Here is a 21135-nt window from a genome sequence, read left to right as displayed (position 1 = left end):
TGGGATGATACTTGAAATATCAAAAAATATTGCCTCAACTTTTTCACATTGCACTTAAATACAGAAACCTAATTTTCTGTATTACCACACCTTTTACTATAAAAGTTGTACTATTTCTGGCAGTGCTCACATAACAAATTCAACAGATACTGCACCTAAATTTAGGCCTCATTTCAGACTTTAATTTCTGGTCATTTAAGAAGTGTTTCTAGTCATGTAAAAGATACATATTTGGCATTAACATTTTCAGGAGTTGGATGATGAGACAAACTTGGGCTTTGGCAAGAGTTTTTGTCCTTTAACCTGCCCAGTTGATATATGGAAAGATTTTAGTGTTCTAACTTCTAATCATTACCTCAGCCAAATGACATGGTAGTTGCCAAGAATAAGTCTCTGAAAAGTAAAACTTTGGGAAAAAAAAGAGAGGACTTGAAAGTCTGGGCTACTATAAAACTTACAAGGCTGTTTATTTGGAAGCATAGTAAGTTGCTAGGTGACATAATGGAGCACAAGTCCTTGAATTGCCAGGTCCAGTATATATTATGACTGATATTATTTTTCTAATGGGAAGAAAATGACAATGATAAAGGCAGACGATTCATTGTCATGCTTTATTACTTCAGAATGCAATGGCTGATCTTTTTAAAACATGGAATTGCCAGATCCTATAAGTAATGTGCTCATATAATTATTTCAGCTCTGTAGGTTGCTTGTGTTGTGTGGTGCACTTCCTCAAATCCTGGAGCTGAAGAAAGCTGACACATCTTTGAGGCTGAAGATAAATGTAAACACTGAAAATTCCTCAAGAATAAGGTGATTTCCCAGGGAATACAGAAAGAAGATCTCAAACAGTTAATTTAAATCAAACCAAAGATTTTCATGCCTCCAGCATACAATATAATCCTTAGACCTGTACATTTTTAGTTAGCTGTCACCTTCAGGCATTTCTTGAAAGGCCATTCTTTTATTCTGGAAGCAGCTTGAGTCTAAGCTGGCTCATTGACTTCTCTGTGCCATAGCATATTCAGACTGTCCTACAATAAAGCAGTGTGTCTTCACTGTGCCACTGGCTCAGAGTTCACAGCTCAGGCTCCAGGTTGAAGGAAGGCACCTATACCATTTGCAGAGCAGGCTTGGCCCCAGAAGCAACAGCGTCATTCACCCAGCTCCATACTCCAGCTACTGAACACAGGCAGACACAAAATGGCTTTCCTCACAATTAACTGCAATATTATACTGTCTACTGCCCAATTAATTCACAATCCAGCTAAGTTGCTAAATAACACAGCTGACTACTAAATTTGCAGTTTTCAGTATAGAAATACAAAATATTGTACTGCCCTGCATCCTTTCAATTCCAAATCAAGCAGATGAACATTTCAGATCCCGAACTTCATTTAAACATCACAATTCTTTCAGAGTTCCAAGACTGAAAATATTTATGCTTCCCTCCCAAACCCTGATCTCTTAGTCTAAATTCATTGTATGTTCTGCTTCCTTCTTGGCTGCAGTTTGTTTCCCAACCTGTAGGCACTTCTGCTTCTAGCATCATCTTCAACATCCCCATCCCTACTGACAAGAGACAGAAGTTTTTCATAATTTTGGAGCAATGCTGAGAAGATAATTACTATTTCTTCCGTTATCCCATTCCAATGTCTTGGTTTTTTCCTTCACTCTTTGTTTAATCAGCAATAAATATTTTCCATTTGTTTTAATTTTTACCCTTTTGACTTTTTGCACTTGACTTTAGATGGTGATCAGCCCTTTTCTATTTTATTCCCTGAAGGCATACTCCTTATGCCTCATACACTTTCTGAGACACTTATCTTCTCAGCCGAGAAAAAAAAAAAAAAAAAAAAAAAAAAAAAAAAAAAAAAAAAAAAGCCCTTTTCCCTACAATTTTTGCTATTCGGAATACAAGTTCAACATATTTTTACCGTATCTGAGTTAGAGAAATTTCTATCCTGCTCCATAATCAAGTTCCTGATTTTCTACTCAATTTAAATTAGTGTGCTTGCAATCCCTGTAATCTGATCCCTGACACTATATCCCACCAAAACTAAGGCCAAAATACAATAATGTTGTTTGTGTGACTCTTCAGTAAGCACTTTACAGAATAATGGGGTTCGGGTCTTCCCGCTCTGTAAGTTTAGCTCTCGTAGCAAGACAACATCTTCTTTTTCCACTAGAAGTTGCTTCTTTTCCACAACCATTTTTATATTAGAATTAAGGAGTTGACGTCCTCAGTGTCTGGTAGTCTTGGTATTTCTCTCCGTGGTGTTTCAACTGCCTAAGGGCAAAAGACCTTCTCTTGAGCCTCATGCGGGTGGGCTGAGCGGGACATCCCTGTGGACAAACAGGAGCGGAATCCCCGGGGCGCTCCACACGCCGGCCGCACCTCTGGCCCGGGCGGTGCGTGCCAGCTCCCTTCACTCGCCGCCGCGAAGCTCCGGCCGCGGGGAGCACAGCTACCGGGAGCCGGGCTGAGCAGGGGGCCACCTGCGGCAGGCGGAGCCGGGCCGCTCCCGCTCCCTGAGGCGCGTGGGGCCGCTCCCGCTCCCGCTCCCGTTCCCGCTCCCTGAGGCGCGCAGGGCGCTCCCGCTCCCTGAGGCCCGTGGGGCCGCTCCCGCTCCCGCTCCCTGAGGCGCGTGGGGCCGCTCCCGCTCCCTGAGGCCCGTGGGGCGCTCCCGCTCCCGCTCCCTGAGGCGCGTGGGGCGCTCCCGCTCCCGCTCCCTGAGGCGCGTGGGGCCGCTCCCGCTCCCGCTCCCTGAGGCGCGTGGGGCCGCTCCCGCTCCCGCTCCCTGAGGCGCGTAGGGCGCTCCCGCTCCCGCTCCCGCTCCCTGAGGCGCGTGGGGCGCTCCCGCTCCCGCTCCCTGAGGCGCGTGGGGCCGCTCCCGCTCCCGCTCCCTGAGGCGCGTGGGGCGGCGGCGCGTGCCCGGTGACCGTTGCCGGGGCCCGGCGGCGGCGATGGTGAAGGAAACGATCCGGGTGTACGCGCGGGTGAAGCCGCTGGGCAGGCGGCAGCAGGCGGGGGTAGGCCGGGAGCTGTGCTCCGGGGGTGCACTGGGGATGCCGGGGAGAGACGAGGGCTGCCCGGGACCCGCGTTCCTCGCTCTGGGTGGGGGCAGCGGGGCGGGGCCCCTACCCTTCAAGAGACTCGGGCGGCTACCGGGGACAGAAAGGCTGGTTCATAGCTGGGTATGCGACGAGAAGCTCCTGCTCTCCGAAGCCTCAGGAAGTTTATAAAATCACGAAGTAAAAGAGTGTAGGCTACAACTGTTGGAGGAGTGGCTGAGGAATTTATTTCCAGCGTAGTTATTAGAGAAAAGCTGGGCAGGAAAACACTTGACGCGCGTCGCTGGGTGTGTGCAGTTCAACAGTGTTGCGAGCCAGGGAGGGGATCGTGTTGCCTGCTCCCATCCCAGTGTACAGCTGCCCTCCTAAGGAACAATAAAGATAATGGAAGTGTTTCTCAGGAACTGTGCATTTAGGTCTCTTAATCACTTTCTTGTTTTAAACCAGTTCTTCTCCTCACAGCCTTTGTCTTGTGGTAGTCTTTCCTAATATTTTCTTCCAGTCCAGTATATATTATGACTGATACTATTTTTCTAATGGGAAGAATTTCTAATTCTTCCAGATTTTTTGGAGATGTTTGCACTGGGGGCAGTGCTTTGGTTTTTTGTAACATCACAGATATTAAAGTGGTTCAGTAAGCAAATTATGTCAAAGAGGCTACGCTTTTGTTTCAAATATTGTTGCAATGTTTACATGGTGACAGGCTAATGCTGATATGTGCTGGCTTAGTTATATAGTAGTTAAGGAAGATCTGCTCACGTATTTAGTGCAACTTTTAACAAGTTTCTCTCCAGACAATTACAGGCGCTAAGCTTAGGTAAGTGTTGTATTTAAGGGTAATACTGTTCTATTGATAAATTTATTCTGTGAATTCCTATCCATCCTTATTAGAGTTATGCAGTTGATAATGAGGAACCTCTGCCCAGTCTGGAGATTACTGTGCCACGTGACTTAGCAGATGGGTTCATCAATAATAAACGAGAAAGCTACAAGTTCAAGTAAGTAGAAACTTTATCTTTGTACCTTCTGCCTTTAGTGACTGACAATACTATATGTAGTGATATAGATATATGGAATCTGGAAAAGTCTAATTTTAAGATTAAGTTGTGGTATAGATGGGTTTATTTTTATATAAGTCCCTTAATAAGAGGAACACTTCAGTGCTCTTCGCCATGAGGGGTCTGACAGCATTGGATAAAATTGTCATACTGTTGTCTGTCCATTGCAAGTCATTATGCATTTCTAAATCTCATCACAAAGATTCATTTATCAATTCTTCTATTTTTGCACCTCGTTTTGAATTTGTGTATGAAGACTGAAGCAGGACTGTGTGTATTCTTGTGATCTAATGCATTTTCATAGGCTGGCTAAAGAAGTCTTGATGTAAAATATTCTGTTTAGAAACTGTGTTTTAGACATAGCCAAAGCAAGGTAAAGAAAACCAGAAATTGTTGAAAGAAATAAATCATTGGTTGTAGGAACTTAAAATCAGTACACCAACATCAAATATTTTTATTACTTAAACAGAAAAGTGAGGCAACACTTTAAAATTTTGGTGATGAATAAAGGCAAATATATAATCACCTTTAATGATGAGGTCAAGACTGTCTTTTTCCAATTCAGATATGCTTCATTTTTTATAGTAAAGAACAAGTAATTTGTTTCTCTATGCTATTAAAAAAGAGTTCCGCATAAGCAACTGCAGCTCAGACTGGTGTCATTTTACATCATTTAAGGTAATCTACATGGAAAGAAAGGAGCTGCCCCTCTCCAAATAGATTCATATACAACACTGTATTAGGCTCTCAATGCCCAAGCCTGACTTAATGAATGCTGATATTTTTGTCTGACTTTATAATTTATTAAAAACTCTGTAGAGATGCATTTTGAGAAATCTTATGCCTTATTATCCTTAAGACAATGGAAGAATAATTGGTTTAGTTACTTGACCAATTAGCAGGATAGAATAAAGGCTTTTGTGTATTGCATTTGTCTGCAGTACCGTAGCCGCTCATGGGTCAGCACGGTGCCTTTGTACACACCCAGTGTCTGTAAGGCCTTTTTACACAGTCTGGGGAGTTCTATGCAAGACTAGAATTCCAAATAGGGGGGCAGCACAGCAGGGCCCCAGCAATACAGGGGGCTGCTGGAACATGTGGATGACAATTTCCTAATGTACGGTTAGGCCAATCAGGATATTTGTAAACATGGACAAACTGTTGAGAGATATTAAACCTGGAGGTAGCTTTGACTGCAGTGGCCATGAGATAATGAAATTCAGGATACTGATAGAAGGGAGTAAGGCAAAAATCAGGATCACAACCCTGGACTTCATAAATACAGACTTCAGCTTGTTCATGGGTCCGCTTGGAAGACTTCTCTGAGACACATTCCTGGAGAGATGACCAGGAGAACTGGCTGATTTTCATGGATTTCCAAGCTCAGAAACAGTCCATCCACATGAACAGGAAATGATGCAGCGTCAGCAGGAGGATTGGAACAAATGGTCTCTTCCAACCTCAAGAATTCGGATTCTGTACAATAACAGCAGATATTTTATATAGAAACTGACAAAACATATTTAATTAAAATATCTCATTGTGACCTATAGTAATTGTGCAGCAGAATGAAGAAAATGGCTTAAAAAAATGTGAGCCTGGCTGTACTGGTGGGATGCTGTATTTGGTTATAGTGTAATCTATTTATCCAGGATTGACTATGGTGCCAGTTACAAACACTAATTCTCTTGATAGATTAAAAATACGGTTTATTTTTTTTCTAAGCCACATCATTTTGTCAGAGGATTTTATTGTACAGATCTTGTCAAAGCAGCTCTGTGTACAGCCTATTTATGTACAATAGCACAACAGCAAGCTGTGGTTAAGACTACAGGGAAAACATTGTACTAAGTTATGTAAGCCTAATGATGTAAACATTGTATTACAAACACAAACAAAAATGTATGAATCAAGTACTGTTAAACATTCTAAGCAATTATTATTTTCTTAATATTTTCAGATTTCAGAAAATTTTTGATCAAGAAGCAAAACAAGATGTGATTTTTGACAGCATTGCCAAACCAGTGGCAGAATGGTACGTTGTTGATCTTGCAAGTAATCAGGGAAAAGCTACTTCTGCTTTTGTTGTATTACTTGAAGGGGAGCAGTCAAGTCTTCGTCTTGTTGTTGTAAAAGTGGGTTGATGTTCTAATTTACTAAATACTGACATGTCTGAATGCAGGAGATATACAATCTCCTGAGAATTTTATGCATAGTAAGTTTGTATTTTTAACTCTTAATATAGCAATTCTATTGATGCCTTTTTTTAATAGCGATCAAAATCCATGCCCGATTCTTTTTTTGTCTGCAATATAAGCTGGCTTCCTTGCCTTAGAACAGTATTTTCTATATAGTTTCATGTGGAGGTAAACCTAATGAAAAATTTATCCCCCTATATAATTTTCATTAAGCTATGGACTCTCATTAATGTTTGTGGACATATTCCTAAATCTTGTCCTTACTACTTTTGTTTTAACATGTAAGGCAGTGCTTTTGGCACTGTATTTTTTTCCTCCTCCATTTTCATAATCAAACAATGCTCATATCTGACAGTTTGCAAGGGCAAATATTTAAGAATGATGAAGACTTCTGCATTCATTGTGTGGATTGAATGCCACTCTGAAACAGGTGGATTTTCTAGTGGAAAATGGATTTTATGCTGCTCTCTTTGCTGAGTTTACTGTGTGCATTGCTGGTTTGTACTGGTTTTAGTATGGGAGAAGATCCCATGCTGGAGGAAGCAGAATTTCTGCATAGTGATGGCTTATTTATCAAACTTACTGCTCAAAATCCAGACTTGTAGTGAGGTGGGAAATGCTACTTCCAGTGCAGACTTCTTTCTCGTTCATTGTCTGATCCATCTGTTGGTTTAAGTCTTGATTCTGCAAATTATTCTTCAATCTATTGCACAGTCCTGTGTTTAACACTGTAGAAAAACAAACATATTCAGCTGGACACTAAGCTTTTCTCAAGTTGTTACATGGAAGAAAAATATATTTATCTCTTTATAATTTCATTTTCTTTCTCCTCACCCCTACTGATTTTTTTTCTCTAAAGTCCCACATAAAGCAGAAAAGTAATTGACAGTGAAAACGAAGAGCCAGTGAATTTGAAATTTCATTAGAATAAGCTAAATATACTTAAAGATAATGCTTGTTATTTTCTCATCCAAAAGATATCTCTTTGCTTATCTGACATTGTCACACATAGCTTCACATTAACTCATATGCTTAATTTTAAATATTTCTGGGTTTAATGTTGACTGCAGAAAAAAAACCCTTTATCCAATTTGAGTGTGTTGGAAAGAGAAGCATTAAAAATCTCATTGTTACATACTATGGACTTAATTATCCTCAACAAAAGCTCAGAGTATCAAAAATAACGAGCAAGAAACTGGCTTTTTTTTTTTTCCCCTTTGGAGTGTTTTGCTAGAATATGGAAATGTTTTCCGATTAAACAGTTCATGTATACAGCGCTCTAATAAACAGGAAGGAGTATTTTTTTCCTTTATTTCCTTTATTTATTTAGCTGAAAAAAGACTTGTTTTATATATTAATTTTCTCCATTATTTAGGCTTTAGTTTTAGGTTTTTGATATTTTTAAGTACTTGAAAGTACTTAAATGCTATTAAAATCAATAGTCTTTAGGCAGACAATTATCTCCAAATACATGAGTCTTTACATTTAATGGTAAAATTGACTTATAAAAGCATTCTTAATGAAATCAAGATTTTGTCTCTGAGCGTTATAACGTGGTTAAAGCTTGTATTCTACATTATGCTCGTGTTGTTACTGATAATTTTGATTGTATAGAGTAGGCAATAACTGAAGTATGTTCATGTTTTTATCCACTGCCTTAATTTTTTTACCTCTTTTGGAGAAAAATATGTATTTCGAAATATCTTCAGTCATGAGGCTGCTTGGCTAATGGAGTCCTGAACTGGGCCTGAAATTTAGTTCACTCTGTGGTTAATGATACCATTTTCCTTTCCATCATGAGACAATAAGAATTGCCCTGTTTCTCTTAAAGACCACAGTTTTTCACAGCAAAATGTCCTTTGTTATTTGTTTCTTTCACAGTAAATATTCTTTTGCATGAAAAAAACTATTGCTGGTACACACATTTCTGTTGTTGGAGTCACTTTATTAAGAGAAAAGTTTTTGTGTGTGTATTTTTGTGTGTGTGTTTTGCCAGGGAAAAGAAAGTAGCAGGAAAATATCAATGAAATAGTTCAGTAACGTTTTGAGATTCTTTGTCATGCATTCTTACAGTCCTGAGAAAATTCAGTTAGAGACTTGAATGCTTGGGCATTGTTTAAACTAAAACCAGAAAGGCAATGTTCAGTATTGTAAAATCTTTCTAGTTTGCTCTTGGATGGATGGAAATTGGATGCAACTTTCTTTTCTCTTTTTTTTTTTTTTTTTTTCTTCTTTTTAAGTGTGTTTCCTTTGATGTTGGGCCCCTACTTCTCTTTCTCTAAGTCCGGTTACATTGTCATCTTGCCTGTGGTTTCAGAGGCACCAGACATTAGTTTGTTTAATTTGCTTCTTCAGTCAAAAGTGCCAGCCTCTGCAAACTATTATGAGCATATGATTTGCTTGAACTTTATTACTTTTTTTCTATCCTTGAGTCATCTCTTATTCTGTTTCTTTTTCTTCTAATTTTAAATATACTTGATAATGTTTTGTGCAGAGTCAACTTGATGTTTAAGCAGCTCAAATTGTTACTCTATCAAAAACAGAGAAAATAAATTAACACCTACTTTAAAAGTTTGCTAATAATTAAGCATTGCTTTAGCCTCACAACTAAGCAAGGCTACTCTCAACATGTTTCAAATATTAGTATTATGATTATATATTATATATTCTGATTAATTTCTTAATCAGAAATTATGTGGAAAATGTTAACTGTTTTGAATTCATTGAGTTTTCAGTTCTAATATGGCCAATGTTTTGGTATTAGATATCTTGACTTATTAAAGAATAACATTTGAAAGTATTTTCTCTTCAGTTGTCTCATGCAAATAAGAAATAGCTCGGTTGTCTATAAACCTAATGGCAATCACCTGTGATCTTTTGAAAAACTTGATGGCCTTGGGGGGTAACGCTCCTGTTGCTACATATTCTTTCTGCTTTCTTCTCATGTGCTATATTTATCCTAATACTTAGCATCTGTAATATATAACTACTTCAGTTTACTCTCAACTGGTTTTGTGGTTTTCTGTGTGTTCTTACAGAAAATAGAGTAAAGATTTTTATTAACAATTATTTTGTACCTGGATATATTTATCGCAGTGTTGAAAGTAGTGGTCTGGCTCATCTGCATCACAAAAGTCTGCAGAATCTATACAGAACAAAAGAACACATTGCTTTGGATGTCATCCTGAAGGAAATGTAGCCTAAGCATTCCCCTAAACTGAGAAATTAGTAATCCTAGCTGTTCTTTCTCAGAGTGAGTACAATTATGAGGCAATAAAAAGTGAAAATTTTCATTGATGTTTCTTCTAAAATGAGTATGAATTGCTTGTGTTTGTTTTGACTTAAATTGTGCAATTCAGAATTGTTCAAGAAGATTGCTTAATTTAAGTTACAGTGTGACATCTTTGATTCACAATATCTTTGTGTCACTAATCTGTTACAGTGTTTATATTGAAATTATAAATATATTTAGAGGTCTTAGTCAAAACAAGAAAATATATTACTTTTTTTTTTCTATAGGAAAACTGAAATTTCTAAGGAAACTTGCCTGTACTAATCTCTCAAAAACAGCTACATGCACATTTGAAAATCATCTTTGTTTTTTAAAATAAGACATTACCAATTTGGATTTGTTCCACAAATCTGGCAAAGGCATAAAGAAAAAAAGTCATACTGAGATACTTTGTTTATTTTAATTAAAAGAAACTTTAGTCTGACCTCCAAGTGTTAGAAGATATCTGAAAACTGAGTCTCTGTGAAGACAAATTCTTCTGAAAATTTATTTTCCAGATCCCTGAAATTAAGTTCTTTTTATCTTCAATATAGTTTGGAAGGGGGGAAGGGGTGGGCAGCCTGGTTTTGCCAGGGCTGTGTTATTTTTTTTTTTTTATATTGATTAATTGATGTTTATTGAGATGGAAGGAAGGAAAATCAGGGACACTGATAAAATTTTTCAGGTCTGCAAGAACTGAGATAAAGAGGGCCAGCGGTATCCAAATATCAAAGATACTGGTGTCTTCTGCTTTTTCATTAGTCCAGTATTTTATAGTTACTGAATATTTGTTTCAACCACATGCCTTTATGTTACTACTCATTTAAAATAAAGACAGCAGAACTCAGGTAAAAATAATAATATGAAGCCAAAATAAACTAACAAAATAAATAAGTTTTTAAGATAGAAGTTATTTCTTGTTCTCAGGATTTTCTATTGCCTACTTAAAAAACACTTACAGAATTTAGTCTTACTTAATAAAGGAGTTTCATTCTTTTATTTATTCATATTATAAACTTTGTACAGAACTTTCACTTTGAACTTTTTCAACCTATTAGAATAATTAAGTAAGAAGGGATCTCTGTAGGTCATCTGGACCAATCTTCTGAGGAAAGCAGGTCTGGCTTCTAGATCACATTTCTCAGGCCCTTGTCCAATAGAGCTTCAAAAATGTCCAAAGATGGGAATCTCACAATCTGTCTGTTCTGTAGGAACCTGTTCCAAGGCCTAACTGCTCTCACTGTGAAGAATATTTTCCTTATACCCACTTGGAGTTTCTTCTCTTGCAATTTGTGACCACTGCTTTGTGTTCCACCAGTGTAAAACCTCTAAGATCCGTTGCAGAAGGTGGTATTTAAGGATATGAAAGGCTTTCTCTTCTCTGGGCTGATAGGAAACAGTTCATTTGGCGTCTTGTGCATGATGTGCTGCAGCCTGAACTCAGTTGGTTCTGTCAGGCGTTCTCCAGTTTCTCTAGAACATTTTTCATCTGCTGGGGAGCCTAACACTGGGGACAGAACTCAAAGAGGAAAGACTTTTTTTTTTTTTTTCCAAATTTTGGAGGTAACTTGTTGGAGCATCTGAGGATGACAGGGACAAGGGATTCTGCTGACCTGAGATATTCTAGAACACGTGGTTTTATTGCAAGAGTTGTGGGTAAAAGGGCCTTCAGCCACCAGCCTCGGCTTGAAGGGAAGTCCCAAAAAGAGAGTGAGAAAGAACCAGGAGGGTAAGAGATAAGAGAGAAGGGAGCGTGAGAGCAAGGTGGCGGGGGGAAGAGAGCAAGAGAGATCAAGAGCAGGGGGAAGAGAAAGAGGTAAGAGCAGGGGGAAAGAGGAGGCATAAGAGCGCGAGGTCCTTGTTACAATACATTATATCTCCTTTTGTGGTGAATATTCTAATTTACCGTGACCAACCAATACAAGGCACAAAATCCTATAGAATTTACATACGGCCTATAAGAACTGCTACATTACCATTGCTGTGTTATATTTTAAACTCTAAAAACTACTCTTTAGACTTTTCTGTTTTGCTACACTGACCTTTGGATCCCTTAGCCAGCAGAAAGGTATTGTTCAGTCAAAAGGGATTCTCCTTCAGCTAGCTAGGCTATTGTTTTCAGGTTATATAGTAACTAAGACTCGGTATCCTACAACTCAAAGTAAGCTTTCATTTCTATTTCGATTATAGGTTTCATATTTTCAGAATCTTTTGCTAAGAATCATATTTATAAGGTTTCCCTGATTCATCTTCCCCAACAGTAACTGTTCTGTTCAATTCAGCAAAACTGGTGCAGCAGCAAAGGAAGCAGAGTTCTTAGTTATACTTAGGCAAAAGCCTCCCTATAGTCTAATTAACAATGAGCACAGAAACAAATGAAAAGTTCTGTGTCCATAAGCTTTAAATAGAACAAATGATCTTCACTGGAAATTAAAACAAAATGTAGTCAGAAAACCCAACCACAATAGAAAAACCTCAGTCTGCTTTCAACCTCTGTCTACTGTCACTGGGCTTTTACCACTATTTATATTGTCTCAGATACTCAAGGACAAAGTACTGAATAATATTTTAGACTGTAGTAACTACCCATAAATTATCTAGCTCTCGCTTGAGGAATTTGTCACTTGAGGAATGTTAGGCGGTTGTAAACATAACATATCTATCAATTTAAGTGGAATTGCTTCCATGAGTTATACTTCTGTATCACACTATATTTAGGAATTCGACATCTTTCAGGAATGAGACAAGGAAGTGGAGTGACTGGAAATGCCAATACATAACTCTGTAACAGCATTCATTTAAATGGGGTCCGAACTGAATTTTCAAATTAAAAGTTCATATCTCACCGTGCATGTTTTTAAATCACCACTAATTCCAAATAAGATAGAACATGCAAGTTACTTGCTAAGTGAGTAAGAAAATTTGAGGGGAAGAAAACCACATGGTATTACTCTCCTTTACATTCACGTAAAAATTTGTCCTATGCTTGATAATGGATAGTTTCTTGAAGTCCAAGGTGCAGAAGAGAACGCATGCCATAATTAATTTCTCATAAAGCCAAAACTGATTTTCTTGAGCAATCATCATTACATAAGCTTTTATGTAACAATACTTGGGTTATTAAGGGATATTAAAGTTGTACTGAAAGTGGAATATATAAGGAACATTTACTTCAGCTTTCTGTTTTCTATTATATGTCCCTTTTTCAAACAAAAGAAGTATTAAAATTAAGAGTATTCTATGTTAATTGGAAAAACATTTGTAGAATGTATGCTAGGAGTTTCTAAGGTATTAGAGAAACTTTTGATGCATGCAGAAAAGTGTAAGTCCTGTAGGGTGTTCTAGCATTTACAGCAGCAAAATATCTGCATCGAATTTGCCCCCTAAACTCAGTGACATATTGGAAAGGTGGTCATTGAATTGAATAAGCTGTGGATCATGGTCTTACTTAATACTTTCCAGGCGGAGAATTCTTTCCTAGTGGAGGGAAAGTATCCCTTAGTATTCTGGTTAGAAACTATACTAGAAGTATTTCAATTCCTTTCTCAAACACTGTTGTTGAGGGAGGTTTTTTTTTATAGTTGTGTCTAGCTGGAGGTAAAACTTGAACATTTTTAATTTATCCCATCACATTGCTGCCATAATATATGATTAAGTTTATTTGGCAGTGTTATTAAATCAGTCTTCTATTCTGCTGTGTGCACAAACCACCTTTTGGTCAGAAAAGGTGTGATTTAAATTCTAAACAATGTAGAGGATATATTCAGTGCTTTCTTTTTGTTTAAACTTGTTGCTTGTATATCTCTGTAAAGTGAAGCACAAGCTGTTGTGTTTCTAAAAACCAACAGAAAGATTTCAATGCTTGATCAGAAAAGAAACATACAATTCTTTGGCTAAAATGTAGGAACAGATCTAATTCTTTTCTAAATTATAATAATCTTGAAGAGAACATATAATTAGATGATAAATTGTAATGCAGAATAAAAGGATAAAGAAGATTTAGGCATGTAATGAACAATAATTATTTGTACTTTGGGAGTTGCTTGCCTGCAGTTTATGCTGTTATTTGATTTTTTCCCATCCACTCTGTTTTATTCTGATTTCCACCAAGCAAAATCTTTTTGCATTGTTTTGTCATGTTCAATGACATTAAATTTGCTAGAGAGATGTTCTTATTGCATAAATACTAGTATATTAACCAACCATTATTTTTTCTTTTTCAGTTTTTTAATATGTGGGTCTTCATATGACTCGACCACATGTATTTTCACTGAAACACAAAAATAAATAATTAATTTAAATAGATACATTTACCAAGTGTTGACATAATTATCATTTATGCTACAAAATCTGGAAATCCTAATATTCTGGTACCATGAGCTAAATCTAAAATTCGATTTGCTTAATTCTGCCCTCTTTGAATTTGCAGCTTTTGACTTTTTTGGGGCCTTTCTTGGCAGTCATGAAACAGATTTTCTGCACATTAATAAGCCACAAAGACAGCTCAGTATATTAAATGAGATTGAAATACAACTTTTGCAGGCCTATTGCACATCCTTGTTTTCCCTGAAATGTCATTTTTTTTGTGGACATCTTGCCTTAACAGAATTTGAAGCCTTGGCTGCGCTTCTTTAAGATTTCCTTATAGGAAATATATACTTTAAGATTCCTTAGGCCAATGAGATTTGTCTCCATTCAATGCATCTTATTGTTTACAGGTACGAACCTCAAGAAGTCCGACTTACTGCTCATGCACATGACAAATTAAGTTTTCCTTGACACATTTATGTTGGTCTATATTTTTCAGATAGAAACATGAAATACGTGGTTATAAGCAGTACAGGCAAAGCCAAACCAACAATTTGTTAGAAACTGACTTTTTAATATACATGATTCTTTTCTTCTTGTAGAAACTAATTCTTATCACTAAGTGTTACAAATATATGCCAGCATGTTTTAGTGAATAATGAAAGTGATCCCTCCGAATTCTGGAATAGAATGAAACAAATATACAAACTTCGAGAATATTTTAGTCATTATATTTTAAAGTTATTTTTCTCTATAGTAGGTGTTTTTAGGTCTAACTTGGTATTGATAAAAAAAAGACCCTCCACTAACTCTGGCAATCATAACTTTGGTAAAGTATGCTAGAGACAGATTTCTCTAACAGTATTTTAGCTTATCTGTCTGGAAGTCATCCATGAACTTCTGAACAGGGTGCTATACAATGTTGTATAAGTGCGTGAAAGATCTCTTCTGCAAAGCCTCTCCTTGGATTATGGATCTTTGAAGTGTTTTGTTAGAAGTAGTAAAGAGACTACTTACTCAACAAAATGTCTCCTTAACCATGCCAAAATTCATCTTTCAGAGAGAAAAAAAATGCGCAAAATTCTGATAACACCACAAGGAGGCATGACTGAAAATACACTTTTAGTGTATGATTTTTATTTATGCATAGTTTTAAGTCCTCACATGACTTCCATCGCTATCCATGTGAACCTGTGTAGTTTCAAAAGCTGAGTTTAACAAAAATTTGGGACTTTTGTTCAGAGACTCTGAAGAGCAAAGATGCAGACTTTGTCTGTGGGAACTGACATCTTACAAATTAGATTTTGCTGAAAAGGCAGAAAAGAGCTGCTGATTCTCTACCAACCTTTCCCAGCATCCACTACAACCTTTCCCAGCAATCACTACCATTACTGTAGGGGAATGCTTTAATTTGCAAATGAGAATTTTCAGGGATCTCTTTCGTGGATGCTGCTTAGAAAATGTGCTCTTCTGGTCTTGTCATAATGGGTCTTGCCAACTTTTTTGGTACCTGCTGTAATTATATTTCAGGATGAAAGGGACAGCATGTGTATTTTCAGCTCACTATACTGATTTCTAACATCTGAGAGACCCATCACTGTGCCAAGGGTAATTATGCAGTATAGTTTGATGTTGTTTTCTTAAACATCATTTTATGGGTGGCTAACAATTTGTGAAAGTTTTTGAGCTTTTTTTTTTTTCTTTTTTTCCCTAAAGGAATTGTCCATCTTTGGTTGAAAATACTATGTACAAATCTTAAACTTCCTGCATATTTATTAAATAGGTATTGATTTATTGATTGATTTAGTATTGGTCCATATAGTTGCCCTTTCAGTGTTCAACTCCTTGCGAAATGAACCAAATTTAGATTGATGGAGTTTTGGTTGGGTTTTTTTGCCTTGAAGTATTTAGAAGTGAAAAAAAGCAAAGTGTATCTCCAGAAAATATTTCTTGTGGAGATAAGTCCACAAGGCTCATCCTGTGTTGTCATCGATTCCAAATGAAGTTACTTAAAACAAGTGTGAAGAAGACACATCAGACATGGATTTTTTGTGACATAATCCGTGTTATCACATACAGACCTTCAAAATTGACATTGACTAATATTCACAATATTATACTTAGAATGGTAGTTACACATCTTCAATTTTGAAATTTGTTCTTTCATAAATATATATGTATGCACAAACCCTAAACTTTTGTGTAGTTCATAAGTTTAATTTCTTCTGCATAAGCTGATGCAGTGGAGGCTTTTAATTTTCACTGCATCTTTCCCTCTACTCTTTTCAGGAGGTTAGATTGAAGTCTACAACTTAACATCTGAGCCAAAGGAGCTTTTTCAGTCCTGCCTGAACCCCTAGTCCCTTGTCTCTTATAAAAGTGTTTTGCTTCTCAGACTTTGAAAGGGAACTTGTTCTCCATCTTGTCCTCATGGAGTTGCATGTTACTCTAAGAAGGCTCTGCCAGCAGTTTCACTGGTACTGTGGGTAGTCTTCTTTCCTTAGAGGCTTGCTTAGCACCTCAAGCAGGTTGTCCTTAAATTGACTTGGTTGTAGCTACAATACATGCTGAATGAAAGGAATGTGTGTAGTAAGTAGCAACAGAATGCAATTATTTGTATAGATATAATTATACACACACATATAGATACACATAAATTTAGAAAGTAAGATTGACTTTTAGCTCAGACTTTAAAGAACATAACTGTGGAATCAAAATCATCTATGTAATGCAATATATTAAGATAACCTATAATTGCATTGGATTAGAAGAATGCATTATTGACATGGATATGTTCACATTTTATGAGCTCTTGGGGTTTTCTGGAAAACCTTTCAGAGCTGTGCTGATGTACTGTAGAAAATATAAGAATATGTAAGAATCAAATAGGAAAAAGAAAACTCACTGACTTTTGCAGGTGTTTTGACAGCATATGGTATGTGACATTTTATCATGTGTTTACATGTGAGGTGATTCTAATCAATAGCTTTTTCTGAAGTACAGGCATGTCAAGTTAATAGTTTGCAGCCACACATTTGCTAGCTTTTAACATGTTGCAAGGCACACCTGTAAAGATCAGTAAGAAAATTTAACAATTCCAGTTGCTAGCTCTGAAGAGCCAGAGAGCTCTTCTGTATGGGCTGAAGAGCAGCTGTACTTTGTCAGACCAAGGTTCCATCTAGTGCACTGTGTTGTCTCTCACAGGGACTGACAGACAATGCCCAGAAGAAGAAAAAATAATCAGAGTAAGCATATAGAGCTGCCTCCTCCATGTATCCTCTAAGTCTTTAGTTATTTGTAGTTTAGGGACTTTCTGATTTCTCTGTGATTAGTAGCCCTGAAGAAAAGATTTTTGGTGATTTAGTCCAGTCTCTGCTGAAGCCTGCGTGACATTTTAATGTCCAAAACAGTGTAGCAAAAAGTTGCGCAGCTTAGCTGCAATTTGGTAGAAGAATCATTTCCCCTTGCTAGGTTTGAATCGGCCAAATCTGAACTTCTGTTGATACCCCCTACCTTCTGACAGCTCATTACTGTTGTCAGCATTCAGATATTGTGGCAGTGGGCACTAGAAATTCCTAAGATGGATGAATGAGGTGTTTTATCATAATAATTGTTTTGATTTTTAACATCTGGCTTCTTATATCTATATACAGTCCGTCATTGCACGTTTTGGGAGCAGATGTTCACTGTAGCTCCTTTCAACATGTTTCTGTTTTTATCTTTGACATCCTACTGTAATGGATTAAAATAAGTGATTTGGCAACTACTCAGGCCTTTAAATAAACTTTAATAAGTTGGAGAATCATTGCATCTCTCGTGGCGCCAGACCAGCAACTATCTATGTAAATGTTTCTTTTCCTCTTATGCAAGGGTTGTTTTCCCTCTTTTTATTTATTAAAATAATGGCTTATTTACCATTTTTTCTTTAAACAGAATTCACAAGAATAGTTTTTGCTTTTCAATTTGTTGAACAAAATTTATAGGTCCTTAAGCATAGTAAATCCAATCCAAAGTTTAAAATTATTAAGCTTATCTACTCTTTGGTGGAAGTCAGGTGGAAGTCAATGGTGGCAGTGTGGTAAATTAGAGAAAGATATTTGAACTGGACTTTTTTCAGGCACTTCTGCAAACAGAAGCAAGAGGTGTGAAAAGGATGATGAATGCCATTTCATACTATGCCATTAGTAGCTATTTTGTCTGTTCCATTGAAGCTTCTTGTACAGTCATAATTATAAGAGAAAAGCTTGCTATTACTAATGGGAGTTTGTGTGTTTTCATAGTAAATGAAGAATTTATTACACTAATTTAAGCACAGGTTCTCCTGCATACCTTTATCCAAGCATAGTCTAATAATTTAGTATAGTAATATTCTCAGAATAAAAGCTGGACCCTGGTATAACAGTATCCTTATGTGAATTTCTAACCCAAATATAGTTTTCTATTTGTATTTAATGAAGTCATATATTAAATATTTCTTGATTCTTCTGGTGTACAAATAGCACAATTCCTGACATCTACAGTCTTTAAAGAGATTAAATATCATCCTTGCAAAAATCATCTGTCAAACTAAAAAATATGAAAAGATAGTGTAAATAGTAATTAGTATGATCAGCTAATAATGGATCAAGAAATCCTTCCATTCTAGATAGTTTAAATTCTATAGAATCCAGAATGTATATACTTAAGTGTATTGTATTACTAAAGACAGATGGTATGTATTTAAGAATTACTGGTAATTGTATTTTTGGTTTTATGCAAAGTTGGTCATGGACAATGTGTTCTGCCTTAAATATGAATTACCTTCCTTTTTTAAATCATACAGTGTTTTGGCTGGATACAATGGTACTATCTTTGCATATGGTCAGACAGGCAGTGGCAAAACTTTTACCATCACAGGAGGAGCAGAACGTTACAGTGACCGAGGCATCATTCCCAGGACTTTATCTTATATTTTTGATCAATTACAGAAGGTATGGAACCTTATTTTTTGTTTATTTTTAATGTCTGGTTTCAAATATTTAACTATTGCTAAAGGTTGTTTTTATAACAATGTTGGTGGAAGTCCTAAAACTAATGCTCTAAGAAAATATATAACTTGACACAGTACTCACTGTGTGCAAGAATTTGTAGTTGTTTTGGCTACCTAGTTTATTGCAATAGTCTGAAAATAATGGGCATCACTGTTGGGGAGGGGGGTTGTAGTTTTAAAACTCAAGCTATTTTAATTGGTGCAACATACCTTCAGATCACACAAGTGGCTCTCCTTGTCTAACACTTACATCAGCTCCACTCTGGTTTTGTATTGCATTTCATTTTGACTTTCTATGCAATGAAATGAGTCAATAAGCCAAAGGATGTGCCAGAGTCAGCACACTGATTGTTTCTGTTTATTATGTTTGTGAAAATTTTCATTTTCTTTTAGTGTCTGAAATACTTACATGAGTGAACACAGTCAAATATTCCAGCACTTTTATAATTATAAGAGGCAAAAGTGAATAGAGGAAGAGAGGAGTTTGGTGTAATTTGTTTTGTCTCTTTATTTACTCCACCAGGCCTATGACTCATTAATCTTCATATTATAGCAAAGCTATTTAATTAAGCCAATTTAAATATTATTTGACATTAACATAAATAATTTCACTGTACTTTTATAGTCTTTCAGTCATGTTCTAGAGAGTACCAGTCTGTTTGCATAAGGGTATATGTCTCAGTCACATTAATATGCCCTGTTTCAGGAAGGGTTAACAACAGTAATTAATTACTTTGGCTGTTTGGAAGTATGGCTTTGGCAAGTAAGTGTACACAGCATATGGCAGGGGCACAAAAACTTGCCATTGTGGGAAAGGAAATGAAAAAGCCCACATGATCATGTTATGTTAGACCTTCTGCTGCACTCACACAACCCCCATGGAGGAGTTTTGTTGTGGAAAGTGAACAGGTTTCTTGTGTAATTGCCAGCAACAAACAGTGTCAACACACCAACATTCTTTTCTAATGTTAATTATGTAATAAAAGCAAAATAGGATGAAAAATAACTAGTGTGTTTTTCATCTTCTCAGCACAGAAATATGAAGGTATCCCGCTTCAGACTGTTTTAGATCAAAATCTATACTTAGTTATGCTCATAGGGCTATTTAAATCTTCCTGCTTCGAAATCATAGTGTCATATATTTTTTTATCTTAGTGCATTTTTAAGAACCTCTTCTTGGTGTTTTATCTTTTGTCTTGCCTTTCTTTTCATATCTTTCCCCTGTTTCATTTCTTTATACCTACAACTGTGGTTTGGAAGGTGCTCAAATAGTGGACAAGAATCATTTGCCTTCTAACCCTAAGTAGGATGAAACAGGAGAAAGTGAAATCAGGGACATGAAATACAAGACTAGTTAAGCTCTTACTTGGACAAAGACACTGCAATTTGAAACCAAAGAAACAAAACTTTATACCCTGAGAAGCAAATCAAGCCCTTTGCTTTTAATAACATCTCCTTTTAATTTAGAAATTCTCCTATTTCCACGGCATCCTGTTTGAACTGTTCCTTACTACATTTTTTTCCATCCATCTGTAGTGTATCTTTTAAATTATGTCCCTTGAAATAGTGAACTGTCATAACTGACTAAAAAAAACATGGGAAATAATTATTACATGAAAGTGACAAGTAATATCTCAAAGTATTTTGAAAAAAAAAAGTAGTGGATTGAATTATTAAATTTCTATTGTGAGTGCCTTTACAGTGGCTTTGTCTGATGAAAAGAAGTGACTGATTTTTTGATTCTTTTTTTTTCTTTAATTTTGGAAATCATAGCCCACGATTTTGAGGTTTATGTTGTTTGGATTTGGCTTTTGGGCAGGGGAAAATTCTGTCTGCAAAAATCAGTTGTGTTAAATTGCTTTTTGGCAATGTAATTTACCAAAAGAATTGTGATTGCAGAGAACAGCTGACATCATATATAGTGCTCTAATGTTATGATGAAGAGAGTGAAAAGCAGTATGTCACTAATGTTTCTAAATGAAGTAAATCTTATTTTTGTTGCCATTTTTACTTTCTTTTTGGTTTTTTTTTCTTTAAACATAGTCTTTCTATCCATAATATGAGCATTTACCTTTTTATACTGACATTCCTTTTTAGTGCAGAAGTGAAAAATGTCATGTCGCATAGTTCTGTAAGCAGCTCCCACGTTCTAAATATATACAGACTTTTTAAAGTACACAGAATGAGTTAAAAATC

The 21135-nt window shown here is 36.6% G+C and overlaps 1 protein-coding gene across 1 annotated transcript in view; it reads left to right on the top strand.

Annotated features, from left to right (window-relative positions):
* Positions 1-2962: 2962 nt before the first annotated feature.
* The window catches only part of KIF6 (kinesin family member 6), a 150720-nt gene continuing 132547 nt past the window's right edge, over positions 2963-21135 (top strand). Inside the window, 4 exon segments of the mRNA XM_066316033.1 lie at positions 2963-3033; positions 3967-4073; positions 6094-6168; positions 18733-18880. Coding sequence (XP_066172130.1) covers positions 2968-3033; positions 3967-4073; positions 6094-6168; positions 18733-18880 — 396 coding nt within the window. The 5' untranslated portion in view covers positions 2963-2967.

Source organism: Sylvia atricapilla, chromosome 3 (assembly GCF_009819655.1).
Source record: "Sylvia atricapilla isolate bSylAtr1 chromosome 3, bSylAtr1.pri, whole genome shotgun sequence".
Lineage (NCBI taxonomy): Eukaryota > Metazoa > Chordata > Aves > Passeriformes > Sylviidae > Sylvia > Sylvia atricapilla.
This window is presented reverse-complemented; position numbering and strand designations above follow the sequence as displayed.